The sequence below is a fragment of the Mixophyes fleayi genome, chromosome 6, assembly GCF_038048845.1.
Source record: "Mixophyes fleayi isolate aMixFle1 chromosome 6, aMixFle1.hap1, whole genome shotgun sequence".
Taxonomy (NCBI): Eukaryota; Metazoa; Chordata; class Amphibia; order Anura; family Limnodynastidae; genus Mixophyes; species Mixophyes fleayi.
This window is the reverse complement of record NC_134407.1, coordinates 185,880,854-185,899,597: the sequence shown is the minus strand read 5'-3', so window position 1 is coordinate 185,899,597 and position 18,744 is coordinate 185,880,854. Positions and strand designations below refer to the sequence as shown.

At 40.1% G+C, this 18,744-nt stretch overlaps 1 protein-coding gene across 2 annotated transcripts; it reads right to left on the bottom strand.

Annotated features, from left to right (window-relative positions):
• Nucleotides 1-1,049: 1,049 nt before the first annotated feature.
• On the bottom strand, nucleotides 1,050-13,239 carry LOC142094931 (ubiquitin carboxyl-terminal hydrolase CYLD-like). 2 transcript variants are annotated; one of them, XM_075177571.1, is made up of 13 exons: nucleotides 13,140-13,183; nucleotides 10,415-10,516; nucleotides 9,430-9,860; nucleotides 8,551-8,677; nucleotides 7,549-7,678; nucleotides 7,174-7,281; nucleotides 6,420-6,499; nucleotides 6,243-6,309; nucleotides 4,482-4,614; nucleotides 3,935-4,043; nucleotides 3,287-3,405; nucleotides 2,759-2,951; nucleotides 1,050-1,773 (listed from the first exon to the last, which is right to left on the bottom strand). In XM_075177571.1, exons 3-13 carry the CDS (start codon nucleotides 9,850-9,852, stop codon nucleotides 1,586-1,588), a joined length of 1,677 nt encoding a protein of 558 aa, XP_075033672.1. In that variant the 5' UTR covers nucleotides 9,853-9,860; nucleotides 10,415-10,516; nucleotides 13,140-13,183; the 3' UTR covers nucleotides 1,050-1,585. The 2 variants fall into 2 exon arrangements, with proteins under 2 accessions (XP_075033672.1, XP_075033671.1); XM_075177570.1 differs by lacking the exon at nucleotides 10,415-10,516 and having other exon boundaries at nucleotides 13,140-13,239.
• Between the last annotated feature and the right edge of the window lie 5,505 nt (nucleotides 13,240-18,744).

Here is an 18,744-nt window from a genome sequence, read left to right as displayed (position 1 = left end):
TATATGTTTCATGCAATAAGACCACTGGCCATTGCTGGAACTCCATTATGTACATATTTGTTTCAGTAACATAGCAACTATGAGCTGCTTAGTTAAACCTTGTCTGGCAACCTGATCTGTAGCTGATTATACCCAGCTGCATGAACTAAATATGGGTTAAATATTCTAAATCAGGTTTGTGCTTCCTATATTACCTCATTGGTGCCAAGGTCATCAGCGGGGGAAAAATGCAGTGACGGGTGAGCCCTCTAATTAGGTCAGGGCGTGGTAAAATGATTGGGAAACTGTCCTGCTCGGATTTTTACTGAAGAACAGATTACCACCTTGTTTACTCTTACCTAACTGTGGAGAATCGTTCTATATGACTGGATGTTCTTTCAGATGATTACTGGGTAATGATAGGAGTGGTCACCCATGAGTGTGTGTAATACATATATTTGTGCCTTACTAATAATCCGTTTGGAGTTCTTGCTGTGCCACTCTCATCTCCCTCCTGGCACATTGATAATCTACATGTGTACAGTGGCAGGTATTCCCTTATGTGGTCAGTAAAAAGAGTATGGCCATTTGATTGTGTTCATTTCCATATGATTTTACGGGGTTGTTATACCGGCTTACCTGTGCGAAAATGAAATATAAGCATACCAACCTCAAGCAGTGCTAGTAACTTTATTCCATATATTCTTTATTTTGTGTGTAAATTCATTAAAAACTGTTCATATACAGGACCACACTTCTAAGATACAAGTTAACAGAAAACAGCTTCTAGGGCCTGATTCATTAAGGATCTTAACTTAAGAAACATCTTATTTCAGTCTCCTGGACAAAACCATGTTACAATGCAAGGGGTGCAAATTAGTATTCTGTTTTGCACATAAGATAAATACTGACTGTTTATTCATGTAGCACACAGATACTTGATAGCTTATTTGTACACTAAAATTTAAAGTTGATATTCGTGTGCTACATGAAAAAACAGTCAGTATTTAACTTATGTGCAAAACAGAATACTAATTTGCACCCCTTGCATTGTAACATGGTTTTGTCCAGGAGACTGAAATAAGAGGTTTCTTAAGTTAAGATCCTTAATGAATCAGGCCCCTAATAACTAATATATACATGTAAAAGTTTCCACCCATTGACAGAATAGGATTTTTTTGACAGTCTATTGATATTAACTGTCCAGTTGAGTGCAACTCTGTTGGACCCAGTGGACCTTGTTACAGCACCACTGAATGATCATATCGTTATGTTGCCCTCTGTTGGTAGTGTAAATAAAATAAACACTAATCTTGTGTAAAGGGAAGATGCATATAAAAACACATTATGTTCAAAAGTCCTTTTGTTCAAATCAATATTCAAAAAAACATTAGAAATGTCATTCTTTACATATAAAAATCTATGTGACTCCCAAGATGCGCTACAGTAGATCCAGCGTCCGTTCTGTTCATGCATCTATTCAACTACTAGATATGACCTTTCTTGTCACAAATGTTTTTGTGTTTTTCCATCATCTGATCTTCACCAAAATCAACTGTGTAACACGATTTGCCAAGCCATGTCCTCTGTTACCAGAGGCAAAGTGTCAGCCACTTCGGATGCTGAGATCTGGACACTGGTAGATGCACATGTAGATGTCTGAGAAGAATCTCTTGGATAGGGCATCCATCTTTGTGAAGTCCACAGCACTGAATTCTTCCTCAGACATTAACAAATAGTCTCCCAGTTGTGGGCAGGTTCGGACCACAGGGACATTTGAACCGATTTCGTTACCTAAGTTAAAACACACAACATTGAAATTTCACAATTGGAGCTTATGCTCTTCTACCTTATCAAGCATACATCTATGCAATCTCTGTAGTCAATTGCTATCATTACTTTCCTCATAGTCCAACAAACCATATCCCTGGTGTCTACAGAAAGCTTTATCATACTCTGCCTTATCTTTAGTTAAGAAAGAAGTAAGTCTGCATCATACATAAAATCATTTTGATATGTTTAGCAAAAGGGTTACCATAAAAGTGCCATGGAAAAGTTTTGAATTAGTGATATTACTTCACCATCTATTGGGTTCCTCTAAAACACTTCAGGGGGGTAAATGTATCAAGCTGAGAGTTTTCCGGCGGGTTTGAAAAATCCAATCAGATTCTAGCTATCATTTATTTAGTACATTCTACAAGATGACAGCTAGAATCTGATTGGTTGCCGTAGGCAACATGTCCACTTTTCAAACCTGCCGGAGAACTCTCAGCTTGATACATTTACCCCCAGATGTTCTTTTCACAAAGTCTGATATAAGTTGAATTATCAAGAGACTATAATGAAAAATCTACTTATGCTAAAATCAGTGCACTTGTTTACTTGTTTTACCATTTTCCAAGATAGTTTTGAGCATGGCATGTACTGTTTTAGTTTCTACCAGGGTGATCCAAGAAGGGGTTTTCAGCTATCAACTTGAATTTATCCGTTAGTATATACCATCCTGCAACTTATACTATATGCATTATCTTTTGTGCATCCTTCTGTGTTTTTCCACAAAGCTCTTTATATAATTTAAGCAGTTGTTTATTTTTTTATGCTTTTGGGTAGTACACAGTTCAATCCTACTCTCGCCTCAGTTCTGAGCATTGAAGCAGTTCTGTGCCACATTCACATACTTCATTTGGGCAACACAGTGGCTCAGTGGTTAGCATTTCTGCCCCATAGTGCTGGGGTCATGCGTTTGACCTTATCTGTTTGGAGGTTACATGTTACATACCTATTTTTCCTGCCATGCTGTCGAAGAACACCCAGGAGTTTTTGCCTGGTCCGTATTTAACAAACGATACAAAGTGACTGGTCTTTATGCAGAGAACTGCCAGCAACTCAAGTCTTTGTCTTGGGACTGAAGCACTGGTTTGTGTTTCCAGTTTAGTAGGTTTGTGATCATTCATTTTTTTGTGTGAATGAACCTGTGGGTGCGAAAAAAGACACAAAGTGTGGGGTCTTATCTTACAGACAGAGGAAGTGTGTCTGTTTTATATTACAATACTAAATACCAAAGATTCTATTGCTACTCTCCCCGACATGCTTCATGTTTGCACTGCATAAAATGTGATGAATATGAATGTGAGAAATCAGAGATACCCACTGTATGAAGTAGTTTCCAATGCTTATGGTTTAGTTTTATTTATACCCAAGTTTAGTGATTTTGATTGGCTGGATATGTCCTTATATCCCTTTTCTGAACTATAAGCAGTCGGTTGATATTGTATTACAGCGTCAACTGGTGCTGGCCACCACTCACCTGTTTCTCGCAAAGTTGGCAGAACTGGCGAATGTGCCCATCTGTGGTCAGTGGGTCTGCAAGGCACTGAGTACATTCATACTCGGCCGGACTCAGACAGAGGCAGCAAACCCTGCTCCCTACAGGCAAATATATAGAGATTACATTTCCATGGTGACACCATGTCCTATGCAGCCCAAAAATATCATCATCATCATTTATTTATATAGCACCACTAATTCCGTCAGTCCCTGCCCCATTGGAGCTTACAGTCTAAATTCCCTAAGATACACACACACATAGACCAAGAGAGATATAGAGACTAGGGTCAATTTTGGTAGCAGCCAATTAACCTACCAGTATGTTTTTGGAGTGTGGGAGGAAACCAGAGCACCCGGAGGAAGCCCATGCAAACACGGGGCGAACATACAAACTCCACAAAGATGATATATGTTTTTTTCTGGATTTTGCTCCAATTTTCCATCTAGCTATCCCATTTATCTATCCTATATTGTAAGGATAAACACACAGTGCCTATCCGGCTGTTGTTGAACTCCAAACATGCTCTACCATCCAGAGTATGTAATGGATTGAGACTGACAGATTGCTTGATTTCCTGCATTAAGATTTCACCATTACTGTTTGGATCATTTGCCATATAATAATTACTTGTGTATAGCATATTAGTGATGTCCAGCTCTAGGGAAGGGAAGATAAAAGGAAACATCTTAAACTTCTTCCCAAATCTCGGCATCTGAAGGATAAGGCAGCAGGGAACCTAGAAAGAAACGGAATGTGAGAATGGTTGCACAGACGGGTATAAGCTACACAGGATGGTATCGGGATGGACAGACGGTACATAATGGCCTGTTGCTAAAGAAACAGACATATAGGGGATGGAAAGCTCAATGTGTAGAACCATGTTTTAAGTACCACAATAACACAGTTTAAAATATCCACCGTGACAGGGTTTCCATGGTAACCACCTATTGGTAGATCCTGTTTACTTTAGAATTCTCCAGGCAGTGATGGTCGGATAATTCAACCTTTGTGCACCTCAGGAACAGACTCCCAAGGCTGGAAACCTCCTCTGCTTATTTACTAGCTTATTTACCATATGCAAATGCAATCAAACTATAAAATACCAGGAACTTGAAGCTCAGTACAGTAACATTGGGGGAAGAGGTGCACTTAATATTTTGAGAGGTGACATCACCTGGTCAAACTTCAGGTCCTCATATGATCGGAATGATCTTTCCATCAGGGTCTGGACACTGGGAATGTTTAGCATTCCGTCTCGCTCCACAATGATTTGATAGCTGTTGCTCTCCTGAGTCTTGTTATTACACCTGCAGAATGGAGAAAGAAGATGACTTTTCATTCCATTCAAAAGAACAGTAATGTTTTGTTTGTCATATTTTTACAATCAATAAAGGTGTACATTTTCTATGCAGTCCTATGTTATATGCATTAATGATTTACACCACATTGTGTGTACAAGAATTCAATCTATACAGCATTATTAGATGCATTATTAGATTTTTTTATTAACTTCCAATTTGAAGCACTGAACCTATCAATTAAATCAATCTGGAATCCATTATCCAATGATTTTGAAATGCTGCTTAAAAATCATTTTCTTCTACAAGCTCTCTCTTTTCTTCTACAAGATCTCTCTTTTCTTCTACAAGATCTCTCTTTTCTCATCCAAGCTCTCTCTTTTCTCATACAAGCTCTCTTTTTTCTCCAAACCCTCTTTTCTCCTCCAAACACTCTATTTTCTCTCCTAGCTTTCTCTTCTCCACCAAGCTCTCTCTTTCTCTTGTCTAGTTCTTTCTTATATCTCCAATCTCTCTGTTTTCTCCTCCAAGTTCTCTCTTTTTCTCCTCCAAGCTCTCTCTTTTTCTCCTCCTAGCTCTCTCTTTTCTCCTTCAAGCTCTCTCTATTCTCCATCAAGCTCTCTCTTTTTCTTGTCTAGTTCTTTCTTATATCTCCAATCTCTCTGTTTTCTCCTCCAAGTTCTCTCTTTTTCTCCTCCTAGCTCTCTCTTTTCTCCTTCAAGCTCTCTCTATTCTCCACCAAGCTCTCTCTTTTTCTTGTCTAGTTCTTTCTTATATCTCCAATCTCTCTATTCTCCTCCAAGCTCTCTCTTTTTCTCTCCTAGCTCCCTCTTTTCTCCTCCAAGTTCACTTGTCCCACAGGTCCTCCTTTTCTACCCTCAGCTCATCGGTCTTGTCCTTCCAGAGCTCTCTTATCCCTCCCTTCAGTTCTTTCTTTTCTCTTTCCAGTGCTCTTTCTTTTTTTTTTAGCCCCATGTCATTTTTTCTCCTGTAAACATTCTTTAATTCATAACTCTCTCTATTTGCTTTTACAGGTGTATTTTTCTCATTCTCAGTTCTCTGCCTCTCATCAGGAAAGATCTCTTTTCATAACCTGGCACTCTCTATGTCACCCACTTTCCCCCGAGTTCTTATTTTTTTCTCCTACCTCTGATTGCCCCTATACCTGACTCTTTCACTCCCCTCACTCCTCCACAATAATGTATCCTTCACTGACTGCTGCTCAGCTGGTAGCAGGATCTTCCTTCTCCACAGCACCTCTTTGGATCCATAGTAAAATACCACCAGGTTAGCCCACTGCACCACGTGGACCAATCAGAGGAGAGCTATACATTCAGAGAACACACATTGACTCCTCTGATTCTCTCATATGCTATAGTAGAGTGCCTTGGGCGTAGTTTTTGTCTTTGACAAACTAGCTGCACTGGAGCATGGCTGACATAGAGCAGCACTAAAAAGTAAGATGCCAGGAAGGCTGTAGTTTTGCCCCTGACTGATTTAGGAGTGCAGAAAGGATTCTGTTTTGTGCATCTGTGAACCACCACTTATATATCTGTATATCAAGCCAGATACGGAAACAAGCAAGATAACCGAGTACTTAATGTATGAAGATAACTATGAAACTCAGGAGACTTTACCTGATTTTCAGAAGGGGTTCCACTGCTAGCACTTCATGCAGTAGGGCACTTAGGAATTCTTCAGGGTCTGAAAGAAAGTGAGATTAATGGCAGGATGAGGTGCGTCAAGCTGGCACAACTCCCACAGACTGTAAAAGTATACAGCATGAAATGTCCATAAGATCATTGGACACAAACCTTTCTCTTCCGTAACAAACGTATCACATGGAAGCAGCTTTCTGAGCTTCATGACATTGGCAGCATGTACAAATCCACTCCTGCAATGTGACACAGAGTAAGAGTCACCACTTCAGAACACTGCCTCAGAGTGAGGGGTGTTTATATAGAAGCTGAATATTGGCTTGTGATAAGTGTCGCTTACTAAGACAGTCTCACTCAAATGATACCGAAAGAAGGGAGAATATTCTCAAAAGTAGCGTTAAGGGTGTTACTGAGGTAAAATATATTATAAACAGAGTAACCCCTTCATGACTCTATCACAGTTTTGCTATGTGATAGTTAAGCTTTATAAACTGCTTTGTGTACCCTAGTGTACACTGCTTGCTTCAGGGCAGCTATGGCTTTGGAACCTTTCTCAGGTGTCACCTATTGTCAGCACTGATAGATTAAGTGTAACCTAGATCTGACAGGTAAGCCACTGTTAGATGCAGGCCACACTGCATCTGTTAGTGCTGATGTTAATGTTCCACCACTTATGAGACTACACTACTGAAAGTAGTTTAGTAACATTACTAGAAAAACACATAGTAACCCAATAAGACATTTATTTCAATATCTAACCTGCACTAGACAGAAACAGTGCTAATTTGTTGCTATAGTTTTTTTTATGCAGATTTGCACATTGGAACAATGTCATAAATAACCCTCATTGTCTCCGTAAAGCTTCAACTGTACCCAAGATAACCATAACAATGGCCAATCACAAGCTCACCTTCTTAATGGGTTCACAATGTCTTGCCTCAGGACACGTTGTACTTTGGCATCACAGACGTCTGGAGAGCGCAAGATGTGATCCAGAACAGAGGAGAAGGCAAACAGGCTACCAAAGAGATAAGAGATTTCTTTGAATACAAAGGCACAGGCTTGGTTGGATTCTATATGGAGTATATTTACTAAACTGCGGGTTTGAAAAAGTGGGGATGTTGCCTATAGCAACCAATCAGATTCTAGCTGTCATTTTGTAGAGTGCACTAAAGAAATGACAGCTAGAATCTGATTGGTTGCTAAAGGCAACATCTCCACTTTTTCAAACCCACAGTTTAGTAAATCTAGCCCTATATGTCTATGGGGATTTTGGAGGCTTCACCTGAAAATAGTGGTATCCAGATAGCAGGAGTTGTAGTGCCCTTGAATACCTTTTCTCAATCCAACCATCTTCTCTAGAACATCACATTCATGCACAGGAGGGTGGTCCTTTAAGATATCCTCCAGAATATCTATAGAGGCACACAAAGGTAAGATTATGTCACTGAAGTGAATGAATGTATGTATTGAAACCACATTAAATAATAGGCTTCCTTGCGCGGTAAATAATGCAGGAAGCACTTTAATGAAAGTGTCTATATAATAAGAGTGTGCAACTAAAAACAGCCGACATCGGCTATGCGCAATCGAGAAGGAGGAAAAATTGGCGCAGCGTCTGAGATGGCTGGAATGTAAAGACAGTTTCAATTAAAATAGACTGTTATCTGAAACATTTATAGAAACATATTCATTCATAGTAAACTCCTTTGAATGCGCCCTAAAAAAATAATTACATTTTTCATATATGCATTGTATGTAAAAAAATAAGCTGTGCTCACGTCCTTAAATAATTTTTAGATATGCATATAACTATAAAGGCCAAATTTACCAGCTTACTGGGGTAAAATAACTCATAAAGCCTTAGTATGGACTATTGGACTATGGACTAAGAAATTATTTTACAAACATTAGTGAACGATAGGCTACAACTACATGTTGTAAATAGGCAATTAGATGCTAATTATCCCTTAAACACGTGTATAGGTCTGTTACAGAAAGAAATACAGGTTTCATGGTATGACTATAGATAGGCATGACACAATCAGATGGGATTCTGGGATTGCTTACACTGACGTGCATTCTGCACATTCTTGCATCACAGTAATTGCTGCATAGAGAAGCTGGCAAACATTCATATTACGTCAAAGAATTTTGCACCTGTTTACAAAATAATACCACTATATATGTTTACAACATCTCCAAATCCCTAGGCCTTCTTTAAAAATACTTGTCTACACACACCCACAAACACTTATTGGCTTATTCAATGGTTTTGGACACTTACCTTCTTCATCCAACCTGGGTCCAAATTCCTTGTAATGAGGATGATGCTGTACACTAGAGCTTACAGCCAAAACTTCACCAACATCTACCTTTAACCATGGAGTGACATTATTGCAGCATTCGCCATCCTGCAAAATGTTAACAAATTCTGTACCTGACTCATGCAAAAATACTTAATGCTTAATAGACTATTCTGCAGTCAAGAAGTGCATAACCTAATTCTAACTGCCTCCAGCCAACCTTTCCTATTATCTCCTACTGCGACCAATCCCAGATACCCTGAAACACTTCCAACAACTCATAGGCTATATCCTCATAGCATCTAGATCAGGCCTGTCCTACCTGCGGCCCTCCAGGTGCTGTGAAACTACAACTTGCGTACAATTGAATACCCCCACACTGTTATGTTTGGTTTTTGGTTTTGGAAGATTATGTTTTGCAGGAGATTATTTAAATTAAATAATAGGATGGATAAGGTGCATTTAGAGGAGAGTTCCTGTTTTCCAAGAGAATGGCCATAATTTTTCTTCCTGTAAAGGATATTGGAGGTGGTGGAGGCCTTGTCTTCGGGGGATGGGAGGTCAGAAGATTATGGTGGGCATGGATGGGGCAAGCTTGATTATAGGGGGAAATGGCTGAGCAGCCAGTATGTTCTTGCACTTGCAGCACTGGCTTTTGCTAAGTCTGGCACACAGCCTAGAGGAAGGGCCCCAAGAAGCTGCAGCACAGGGGCCCAAGGTTCCTTTTGGTGGCCCTGCTTGTCCAATACTTACAGTCGGACACAATTTGCACCTTACACTTGCACTTTTACTGGAAAACACATTTCTATAAGAAGTTCTGTAACATTTGCTTTCATACTTTCAAATATAAGTTCACTTACCAAGAGTTCCACCTGAATCAGTAACTTTGTAAGCTCGCAGAGTCCTGATTTCTCAGACAGCTCCCAGATAGCACTGACCACACCCACTGCGGCATAGCCCTGGTACCGCACTCTGACCACATCACTAATCTGCAACCCGCACACTGCAAGGAACAACTTTTCATTGGCCAGAAGTTGAAGCCGTCTTTGAGTTGATCCGATCCCGTACAGAAAGGCTGAGTCTCTCCTTCCCAGCACCCGCACTGCATTCCTCCTCACTGATACTTCTGGGCGGGATGGGAGATCCAGAATACGACCACGGGTCTGGTCACTGTCTAGGAAAACACCTATGGATCCAGAGGCCACTTTGTGTCGGCCAGTCATAAACTCTCTTAGAACAATAAATGGCTTCCGGGATTTAGGTGTAGAATTCATGCTGGTCATTGTGGCACCTGGAAGTATAGTTCATATTTTAGATGTTATAACTTGACAAACAAAAAAACCCACAAAAACCAGTATAAATGTGTGGAAAAACATACCTAATTTATCAATGTCACCTTTTTAGAGAAAATATATTATAATATATCATAATATATTATAAAATATATTTATCTATCAGAGCTATAATCGAATACAACTCAGTCCCATCTAACCAGTATCATGTAATAAGAGCATTATAGTACTTCAGCCTCTGCTAAACCACTTTGTACTTCCTCTCTATGGACATTACTTACTTAAGATGCAATGGGAGTAAAATTCAGAAGACTCCTGAAAAATGACAGGAGACTTGATAGACCTACCATGTCCTATTGAAGAATGCTGCATTGCTAATTCTTTAACATAGGTATAGCCATACATTCAACTTAAGGGAGTTCTGCTTAATGCATCACAAAGTGTATACGTCTCATTAGATTTGTGATTCGCATAAATATTAACTAGTTAATTTATCCTGGCTCACTTTCTCATGTGTTCTTGCCCCTGTGAGGTTAATGTACATCATACTTGCCTACTTTTAGTTGGGACCCTCCAGGAGATGCCGGATAGGGGGCCTGGTGGGAGAACTGGAGGGGGTGGGGCGCAGTCAATCACATCATCTCCGCCCAGTCCCCTGCATAGAAATCGACATTTTGCAGTGGGGGTGGGGCCAAAATAAAAATGACACGATTGACCACGAATCGCGTCATTGAGGCACCATTCGCTAGGAAGCAGGCAGGATGCTGGAGAACTGCCTCCTCTGCGCTATATCTGCATTGTAAGAGAACTTGCTAGTCTGCATAAAATAAACTGTATGTTCTGCCTTTGTGCATACTTCCCACCTATCACTCTTTCAGGAGGACATACTCTTTTAGAACAAAATTGCCCTGTTCCTCTTTTTCTGGTTTCTGTAGTAAAAACTTGTACAGAAAGAACTCTAATATAAATAACTTTTTTTTCATTAATAAATTGAATCTAAATTATTTTTGCTGTTTTTTATTTTGTAGGGATTTGCAGCTGTTGAGCTTTAGCTGTGACTTATATACATAGTAACATAGTACCATAGTTGATGAGGTTGAAAAAAGACACCAGTCCATCAAGTTCAACCTATTTTGGATCTCCTGCGATCCCGCACTTATATTTGAAATTGATCCAGATTAAACAACCGCCAATCTGTTTCCATCAGGAAATATCCCTTCTGACCAAATATTGTAGGTTTATTTTTTCCCTATATCCACTACTATCCTTCATTTTAATTAACGGTCATATCCATGGATACAATTTTCCGCAAAAAATGTGTCTAATCCTTTCTTAAACATATCTATTGAATCTGCCATCACAACCTTCCCTGGCAGTGAATTCCATATCTTGACTGCCCTTACTGTAAGAAACCACTTCCTCTGCTGGTTGTGAAATTTCCTCTCCTCTAACCTTAGGGGGTGACCGCGTGTTCTGTGTATAGTCCTTGGGGTAAAAAGTTCCCATGAAAGTTCTCTGTATTGACCCTTAATGTATTTGTACATAGTAATCATATCTACTCTTAGATGCCTCTTTTCTAAAGTAAACATCCCTAACCTGGATAACCTTTCCTCATAACTTAATGACTTTATCAATTTTGTTGCCCTTCTCTGAACCCTTTCTAGTTCCAAAATATCTTTTTTTTATTGAGTGGTGCCTAGAACTGAACTCCATATTCAAGATGACGTCTTACCAAGGATTTATACAGTGGCAAAATTACTCTGTCTTCCCTTGCATCTATGCCCCTTTTTATGAATGCCAATACTTTATTTTCCCTTGCAGCTGTTGCTTGACATTGAGCACTATTGCTACATCTACTCTTTACAAGCACTCCCAAATCCTTTTCCATTATAGATTCCTATAAATTAATCCCATTTAGTTTATAGATGGTGAGCTTGTTTATCTCCCTAAATGCATAACCTTACATTTATCTGTGTTAAACCTCATATTCCATTTGGCCGCCAAATCCTCCACCTTATTTAAGTCCCTCTGTAGAGAAGCTACATTTTGCTCTGATTTTATTACCTTACAGAGTTGAGTGTCATCTGCAAAAATGGAAACTTTACTCTCTAAACCATCACCAAGGTCATTAATAAATATAATAAAAAGGAGTCCACTGTAGTGTTGTGGGAGGTCCATTTGTAGGTAGGTATGTGTGCGGTACTGCCAAATTAACAATCACTTTAAGACAAATTGTAAGAACTGGACAACAGACGGCAGCAGCTCTACTGTGATTTTTTTCCTACAAACTACAAATTATGACAGAAATTAGAGAACTTTTGCTCCCTATCATCATCACCATTTATTTATATAGCGCCACTAATTCCACAGCGCTGTACAGAGAACTCACTCACATCAGTCCCTGCCCCATTGGAGCTTACAGTCTAAAATCCTTAATATACACACACACAGACTGAGAGAGTGAGGTCAATTTGATAGCAGCCAATTAACCTACCAGTATGTTTTTGGAGTCTGCTTTCAACGTCTAACTTGCAATAAACAGATAAGTTTATTAATTTCTATGGTTTTATTACAGATTTGCATCTATCAGAAATGTTAATAATAACTCTCCGTTAGCTCATTTGGACAGAGAATATGCACATGAAAAATACTGTGGATATAACGGTGCATAAATGGTATGCTCTATATAAACTAGTCATTTCAATTATTAATAATCATCAATCATTAATATAACACATGTAAAATGCTAATGTTATCATCATAATAATTATTATTAATTTACCATTAGCAATTGCTAATTTAATGACCAAACAAATTAATTAAATGTTATTAAAATAGCACTGTACTTGCACTAATGTACAGTCACACTCCTCCACCCCCCAATCTCTCTATATTTCTTCATCCCTATTGTATCATACTGAAGTCACCTTACACCACATCAACAAGTGCCAAACACCTCATTACTGTGTACATACGAGACAATGGGGTAAATGTATCAAGCTGCGAGTTTCCAGCGGGTTTGAAAAGTGGAGATGTTGCCTATAGCAACCAATCAGATTCTAGCTGTCATTTTGTAGAATGCACTAAGTAAATGATAACTAGAATCTGATTGGTTGCTATAGGCAACATCTCCACTTTTCAAAACCACCGCAAAATCACAGCTTGATACATTTACCCCAACATTTTAAAATGATTGGGGGTACTCATGTTACCCCCCTCCCCCCCATATGGCCGTGCATAGACATGGTTCTTATGATGGTGTCATCTCTGTAGCTCACCTGATGAGTCTGGTCCTCTGTTGTCACTGTGTCACCACTCCTGCACCTCAGCTGTATTTATGCTGTAGAACTGACAGGCAGTAACCTGTGAGATCCACCCTTCTGAAAAGCAGTGTGGCCACTACCAGGAGGCTGTACTATCCACTGGGACAACCTATTCACCTAATTGTAAGATACAAAAAGCATTCATACTGCATTTATGTTGTCTGAGAAAGACAGAGAAATGAGGCCAGGGGCAGGCTGGGCTGGGGGGCAGGGGTGGCATCTGCCCACCTGGGCCGGTTTCCTAGTGGGCTACCTAGGGCTGGGTCACTGGGCCACCTGCATTTGTTTCCGTTAAAATGTTCCTAATAGGCTGCTGAGCCGAGTGTTGCCTCCTGGGCTAAAATTTCCCAACCAACCCCTGAATCATACATTGTGTAATTGGATCAGAGACCTCTGGAGACACGTTTTAAACAACAACAACAAAAGTCAACTGTTTCTGCAAATGAAAAGCTAAATGGAAGCTTTATTCCCTAATTAGCAATGGAGTTATCTACCCACAACTCTGTATAACTTCTATTTATGTCTAAACATGGCCTTTGTTGCATTCCATTATATTTTAGTTAAAACGTACATTTCCTTTATAGCTATATATACATTTCTGCATGTGATGATACTGTATGTCAACCTCTCCTACCCTGTTCTCCTCCCTGTCCAGGTTAAGAAAAGGTGAGGAAAATTCTAAGGATGAGAATCCCACAGCACGTCCTAAAATAATAATTTTCCACCCGTGACCATGATATTAGGCAGCGCTCCTGATGTGAGTCGGTTTGTGTACACCTTGTTATGTAACTGGTGAGCACGAAACTCTGATGAAATACTACAAAATAATATATGTGTCATTCTGTTATTGATGTCAGGCTTGTGAAAGTGAATGTCACTCAGCAAGTAATTCTCTTTATTCTTGTTATTGGATTATCTACCAGACTTAGCTGTAAATCATTAGCATATGTATTATAGGACACTGTGGGTAGTCATTGTGGATGACCATAAGCCTCATCTTGTTAAAGAGACATTATACATTATGTCGTAGATTAATTCCTCTTAAGTCAGTTTATAGTTTAGGAGATAATTGTGCTCAGTAAGGTCTAAGGCAGTGTTGGCTAACCTGTGACACTCCAGGGGTTGTGAAAATACAAGTCCCAGCATGCTTTGCCAATATATAGCAGCTTATTACTGGAAGGGTATTCTGGGACTTGTAGTTTCACAAAACCTGGAGTGTCACTGGTTAGACAACACTGGTCTAAGGTATCCCCTAGTAATACCAAGCAAGCAGTCTGCACCAGATATCGCTTTGCATATTGTCACCAGATAAGGCATAGCCTTGGTGCTAGATATGGATGTGCATAATTGACCGGGCACCAGATATGGTTCTGCATGATAAAAAGGACACCAGATATGACTCTCCATAGTAGTCTATGGGGGGGTATTCAATTGTTGTGCTCCCGCGGCGCGTAAAAACTACTACCGTAATTAGCTGGATTTCAGCTCGCGGCTCAGGGAGCTGCGAGCTGATATCCAGCGAGAAAATTACCGTAGTAACGTTTTTTCTGGGCACTATTACCGTAATAGTGGTAATAGTGCGTGGACCGCAAGATTTTTGGCGTTTCCATCGACATTTGAATACAGCCCTATGTGTCAGTTGTGGCTCTGTATATTAGATATTGTACTGGAAAATGACTCTATATATTAGATTAGCATCAGGTATAGAAATTGAGCCACGCAATATGGTTATCATTAAGGCATTTAAAATTGCACTGAGTTGTAGTCATGCACCGTTTACTGGGCCTGATAATTTTTGCCCAAGCTCCATATTGTCTACACCTGGGCATTATATGGCCTTTTTCTTAAAAAAAAAACATGTTTTGTATCTCTCTTTGCACATTTACAATGTTTGTAGGTAAGAGTGGCTACATCGGGACTATCCTGCCAAAATGGTGACTATAAAGAGATATGCATTCTGTTTTGACTTGGTTTCTTTACTTTGACATCTCCTCCTTTTATAATTTTGTTTTGTGCTTTAGGAAAACAATTGTTTCCAAACCATAAATTAATGTTGCAAGGCACAATACTCTCTGGGCCTGAGTCATTAAGGAGAGCAAAGCATAGAAAAAAGTAACTTTGCACCTGGGCAAAACAATGTTGCATTGGGGGGGGGGTTAAATTTAAAATGCGGGGACAGATTTAAGGTTGGGATAGGGCGTGTCATAGATCAATTTTAAATTTCAGAGTAAAAATAAAGCTATCAAGTTTTTGTATGCTACATGAATAAACAACCAGTATTTTCCATATGTGCAAAATTATAAACTTATTTGCACCCCCTGCATTGTAACATGGTTTGTCCCGGAGAACATTTACCCTCTTTTTTTTTACCTTATTTTTCTTAATGACTCAGGCTCTAAATGTTTTCTATCTTCTATTGTATTTTTGGGTAATGTAAATATTTACAGATTAATTTCTAATAATATTCATGTTGTAGGAATATTCCTAGTTTCCATAAAGATGTTATTACATTTGCTTCAGGGTTTATGTTGGCTACAGATCCATTGGTTTTGTCTCTATGTTGTTTTGTTTTATTTGTATTTGACAACCATCAAGAGGAAGACACTTAGGGGTATATGTACTAAACTGCGAGTTTGAAAAAGTGAAGATGTTGCCTATAGCAACCAATCAGATCCTAGCTGTCATTTTGTAGAATGTACTAAGTAAATGATAACTAAAATCTGATTGGTTGCTATAGGCAACAACTACACTTTTTCAAACCCGCAGTTTAGTAAATATACCCCTTAAACTTGGTGATACCTGTTGCTTTATGGGTCTTCTAAACAATCCATTGTACATATTGTTTGTTAAAACCAGGGAATTGTCAAACTCCTTATATTTTGTAAAATTTACTAATTTCATAATCAGTTTATTTTTGTTATTATGATTTTATTTATTAATAACAGTGTGCCCAATACTAGATGTTAGTGAATCTGTAGCCACAAACTGAGTCATTGGAGGAGAATCCCTACTCTAGTGTGTACATGTGAATTCATCTGTTTGTCTTATTGGTGCTCACTTGACTTGATAACAGATAGTTGTATACAAGTGATATATATTTATTGACTTTTATGGACGTCATGTTCCAGAGGAATCTACCACTTGCTTCATGTGCCAATAATTACTCTTAGCTATGCCAGAAAATCACATTGTAATTAGCGCAAAGTGGTTATTAATGGTTTAATTGGAGATCACAAAAGCAGTATGTAACACAGGTCTGTTACAATCCGTTCTCTGATGTATATACACACATATGTGTAAGCAAACATGAGAGAGATAGAAGAGAGTGAGGGAGGGGATGAGAGAGTGTAAGAGACGGGGATAAGAGAAAGAGATCTAGAGAGAGAGAGGAGATATAGCGAAATAAGGAAGAGAAAATGGGGACCAGGAAGGGAGAAAAGAGAGTGTGGAGAGAGAGAGAAGAGGTGAGAGAGATAGACAAGAGAGAGTGTGGAGAGAGAGTAGAGAGAGCGAAGAGAGAGGAGAGGTGAGAGAGATAGACAAGAGAGAGTGTGGAGAGAGAGTAGAGAGAGCGAAGAGAGAGAAGAGGTGAGAGAGATAGACAAGAGAGAGTGTGGAGAGAGAGTAGAGAGAGGAGAGGTGAGAGAGATAGACAAGAGAGAGTGTGGAGAGAGAGTAGAGAGAGAAGAGGTGAGAGAGATAGACAAGAGAGAGTGTGGAGAGAGAGTAGAGAGATGAGAGGTGAGAGAGATAGACAAGAGAGAGTGTGGAGAGAGAGTAGAAAGAGCGAAGAGAGAGAAGAGGTGAGAGAGATAGACAAGAGAGAGTGTGGAGAGAGAGTAGAGAGAGCGAAGAGAGAGGAGAGGTGAGAGGGGAAAAAGGAGATCTTCAGGTCCTCCTACGCCAAAGCTAAGGAGGGCCTCTTTACATCCCTGACCTCCGGAGTCAAAAGGCCCTTTAGGAGACAGGAGTCTTCAGGACCACCTCCGCCCCAGGGCTCGGGCGGTCCCCTTTAACACGAGGGTGGCCAAAGCTTCCCCCAGGGGACTGGCTCTTCAGCTCCTCCCAAAAGGTGAGAGCCTCAGAAGACTTGGGGAGAGACAGGGCCCTCTTAAGAACATCTTGGGCTCCCGGGCACAGCAGTGCCCCGGGCCCCTATGTATAAAAAAAAAAAATAATGATTATATATATATGGGCCCTGCAGCCCAGGGGGGCCCGTCGGAGCCAGCAAAAAAAAAAAACCAACCTGAAAAAAAATAAGAAAATACTTACTTTGCGGTCAGCTGGCGATCCGGCTCCCTCCATGGTCTCCTCCTCCGTCGTGCTCCGCAATGGATGTCGGGCGGGCGTGATGACGTCATGCCCGACATGCACTGCGAGCGCGACGGAGGAGGAGACCAGGGAGGGAGCCGGATCGCCAGCTGACCGCAAGGTATGTATTTTCTTCTTTTTTTTCAGGTTTTGTTTTTTTTTGCTGCCTCCGACGGGCCCCCCTGGGCTGCAGGGCCCCCGGGCACCTGCCCATTGTGCCCAATGGGAAAGACGGCCCTGGGGAGAGAGGTTCGCCCATCAGGGTCTATACCCAACCCCACAAACAAACATGAAAAAAACAAAGACGCACAATCCAAAAAGTGATAAAGTGCTTGGGGCTAAGTACCAAGTGAATAAATAAATAAATAAATAAATAAGTGCCAGAAGGCCCCAGCCTTTCGGCCGGATATATAAGAATTATCCTTGCACCCGGCCAAAAGGCAAATTAGAATGGTTGATTAATAAGAGCATACAAAGGTCATCCTTCAACTATATTTATGGATATATTCTATAAAAATGGATTTTGATCAAATCATTATAAGTACAGGCTGAATAAGACCCCATGGGGGCTAAGAAAGATACTGGGTTGAGCCCCCTTTCATCCATTGTAAAAAAAAATGCAGATTAAAATGGTTTAGAGCAGTGATGGGCAACAGGCTTCCCTAAGGCCACAAGTGGCCATCTGAGCTTTCAGCTGCTTCCTGCTGTATTGTCAGATTTGCATGTTATAGCTTGTAACACTTGCTTAAAACGTCTGCTGAGCTGTTATTAGAGATAGGTGCCTCTTCTTTTGATTACATGTATTATTTTACCTTATTACTGAGATTAATGTCAGGCCACTTCGAAGGTTAGAAGGCTGCACCATGCGGCCAAATAAGTATTTCAGGTTGCCCATCACTGGTTTAGAGTAATTGGGTGCCCCTCGGTGCATTAATGGGCATCATTTTGGAGCCACCCATGATGCAATATTGGGCCAATCTAGACAACTGCAACGTGTGTGACACCTTTATACACATAACACCTACAGCTTGTCCTGCCCAACAGCAACGTGTACCTGTAACATCGTGGTAAATGTGAGTCTGGTATGTGGCCAGCTGTAATATATTCACCTGTTTATTCCTCCTATATAATGGGCATTAGTGAACCTACTATAATAACCATCATTCTATCACCATAAATAATGGACAGAATGTTTGAGAAACAATCCTTCCCACGTGACGTAATACCCATGACGTCATAGGAAGTGAAA

Coding starts and splice junctions, on each gene's coding strand:
- LOC142094931 (XM_075177570.1), bottom strand. CDS start 9,852: ATGACCAGCATGAATTCTACACCTAAATCCCGGAAGCCATTTATTGTT. Junction 7,679..8,550: donor ACCCAGGTTGGATGAAGAAG/GTAAGTGTCCAA, acceptor GTGCCTCTATAG/ATATTCTGGAGGATATCTTA. Junction 2,952..3,286: donor GCCAACTTTGCGAGAAACAG/GTGAGTGGTGGC, acceptor TCGCACCCACAG/GTTCATTCACACAAAAAAAT.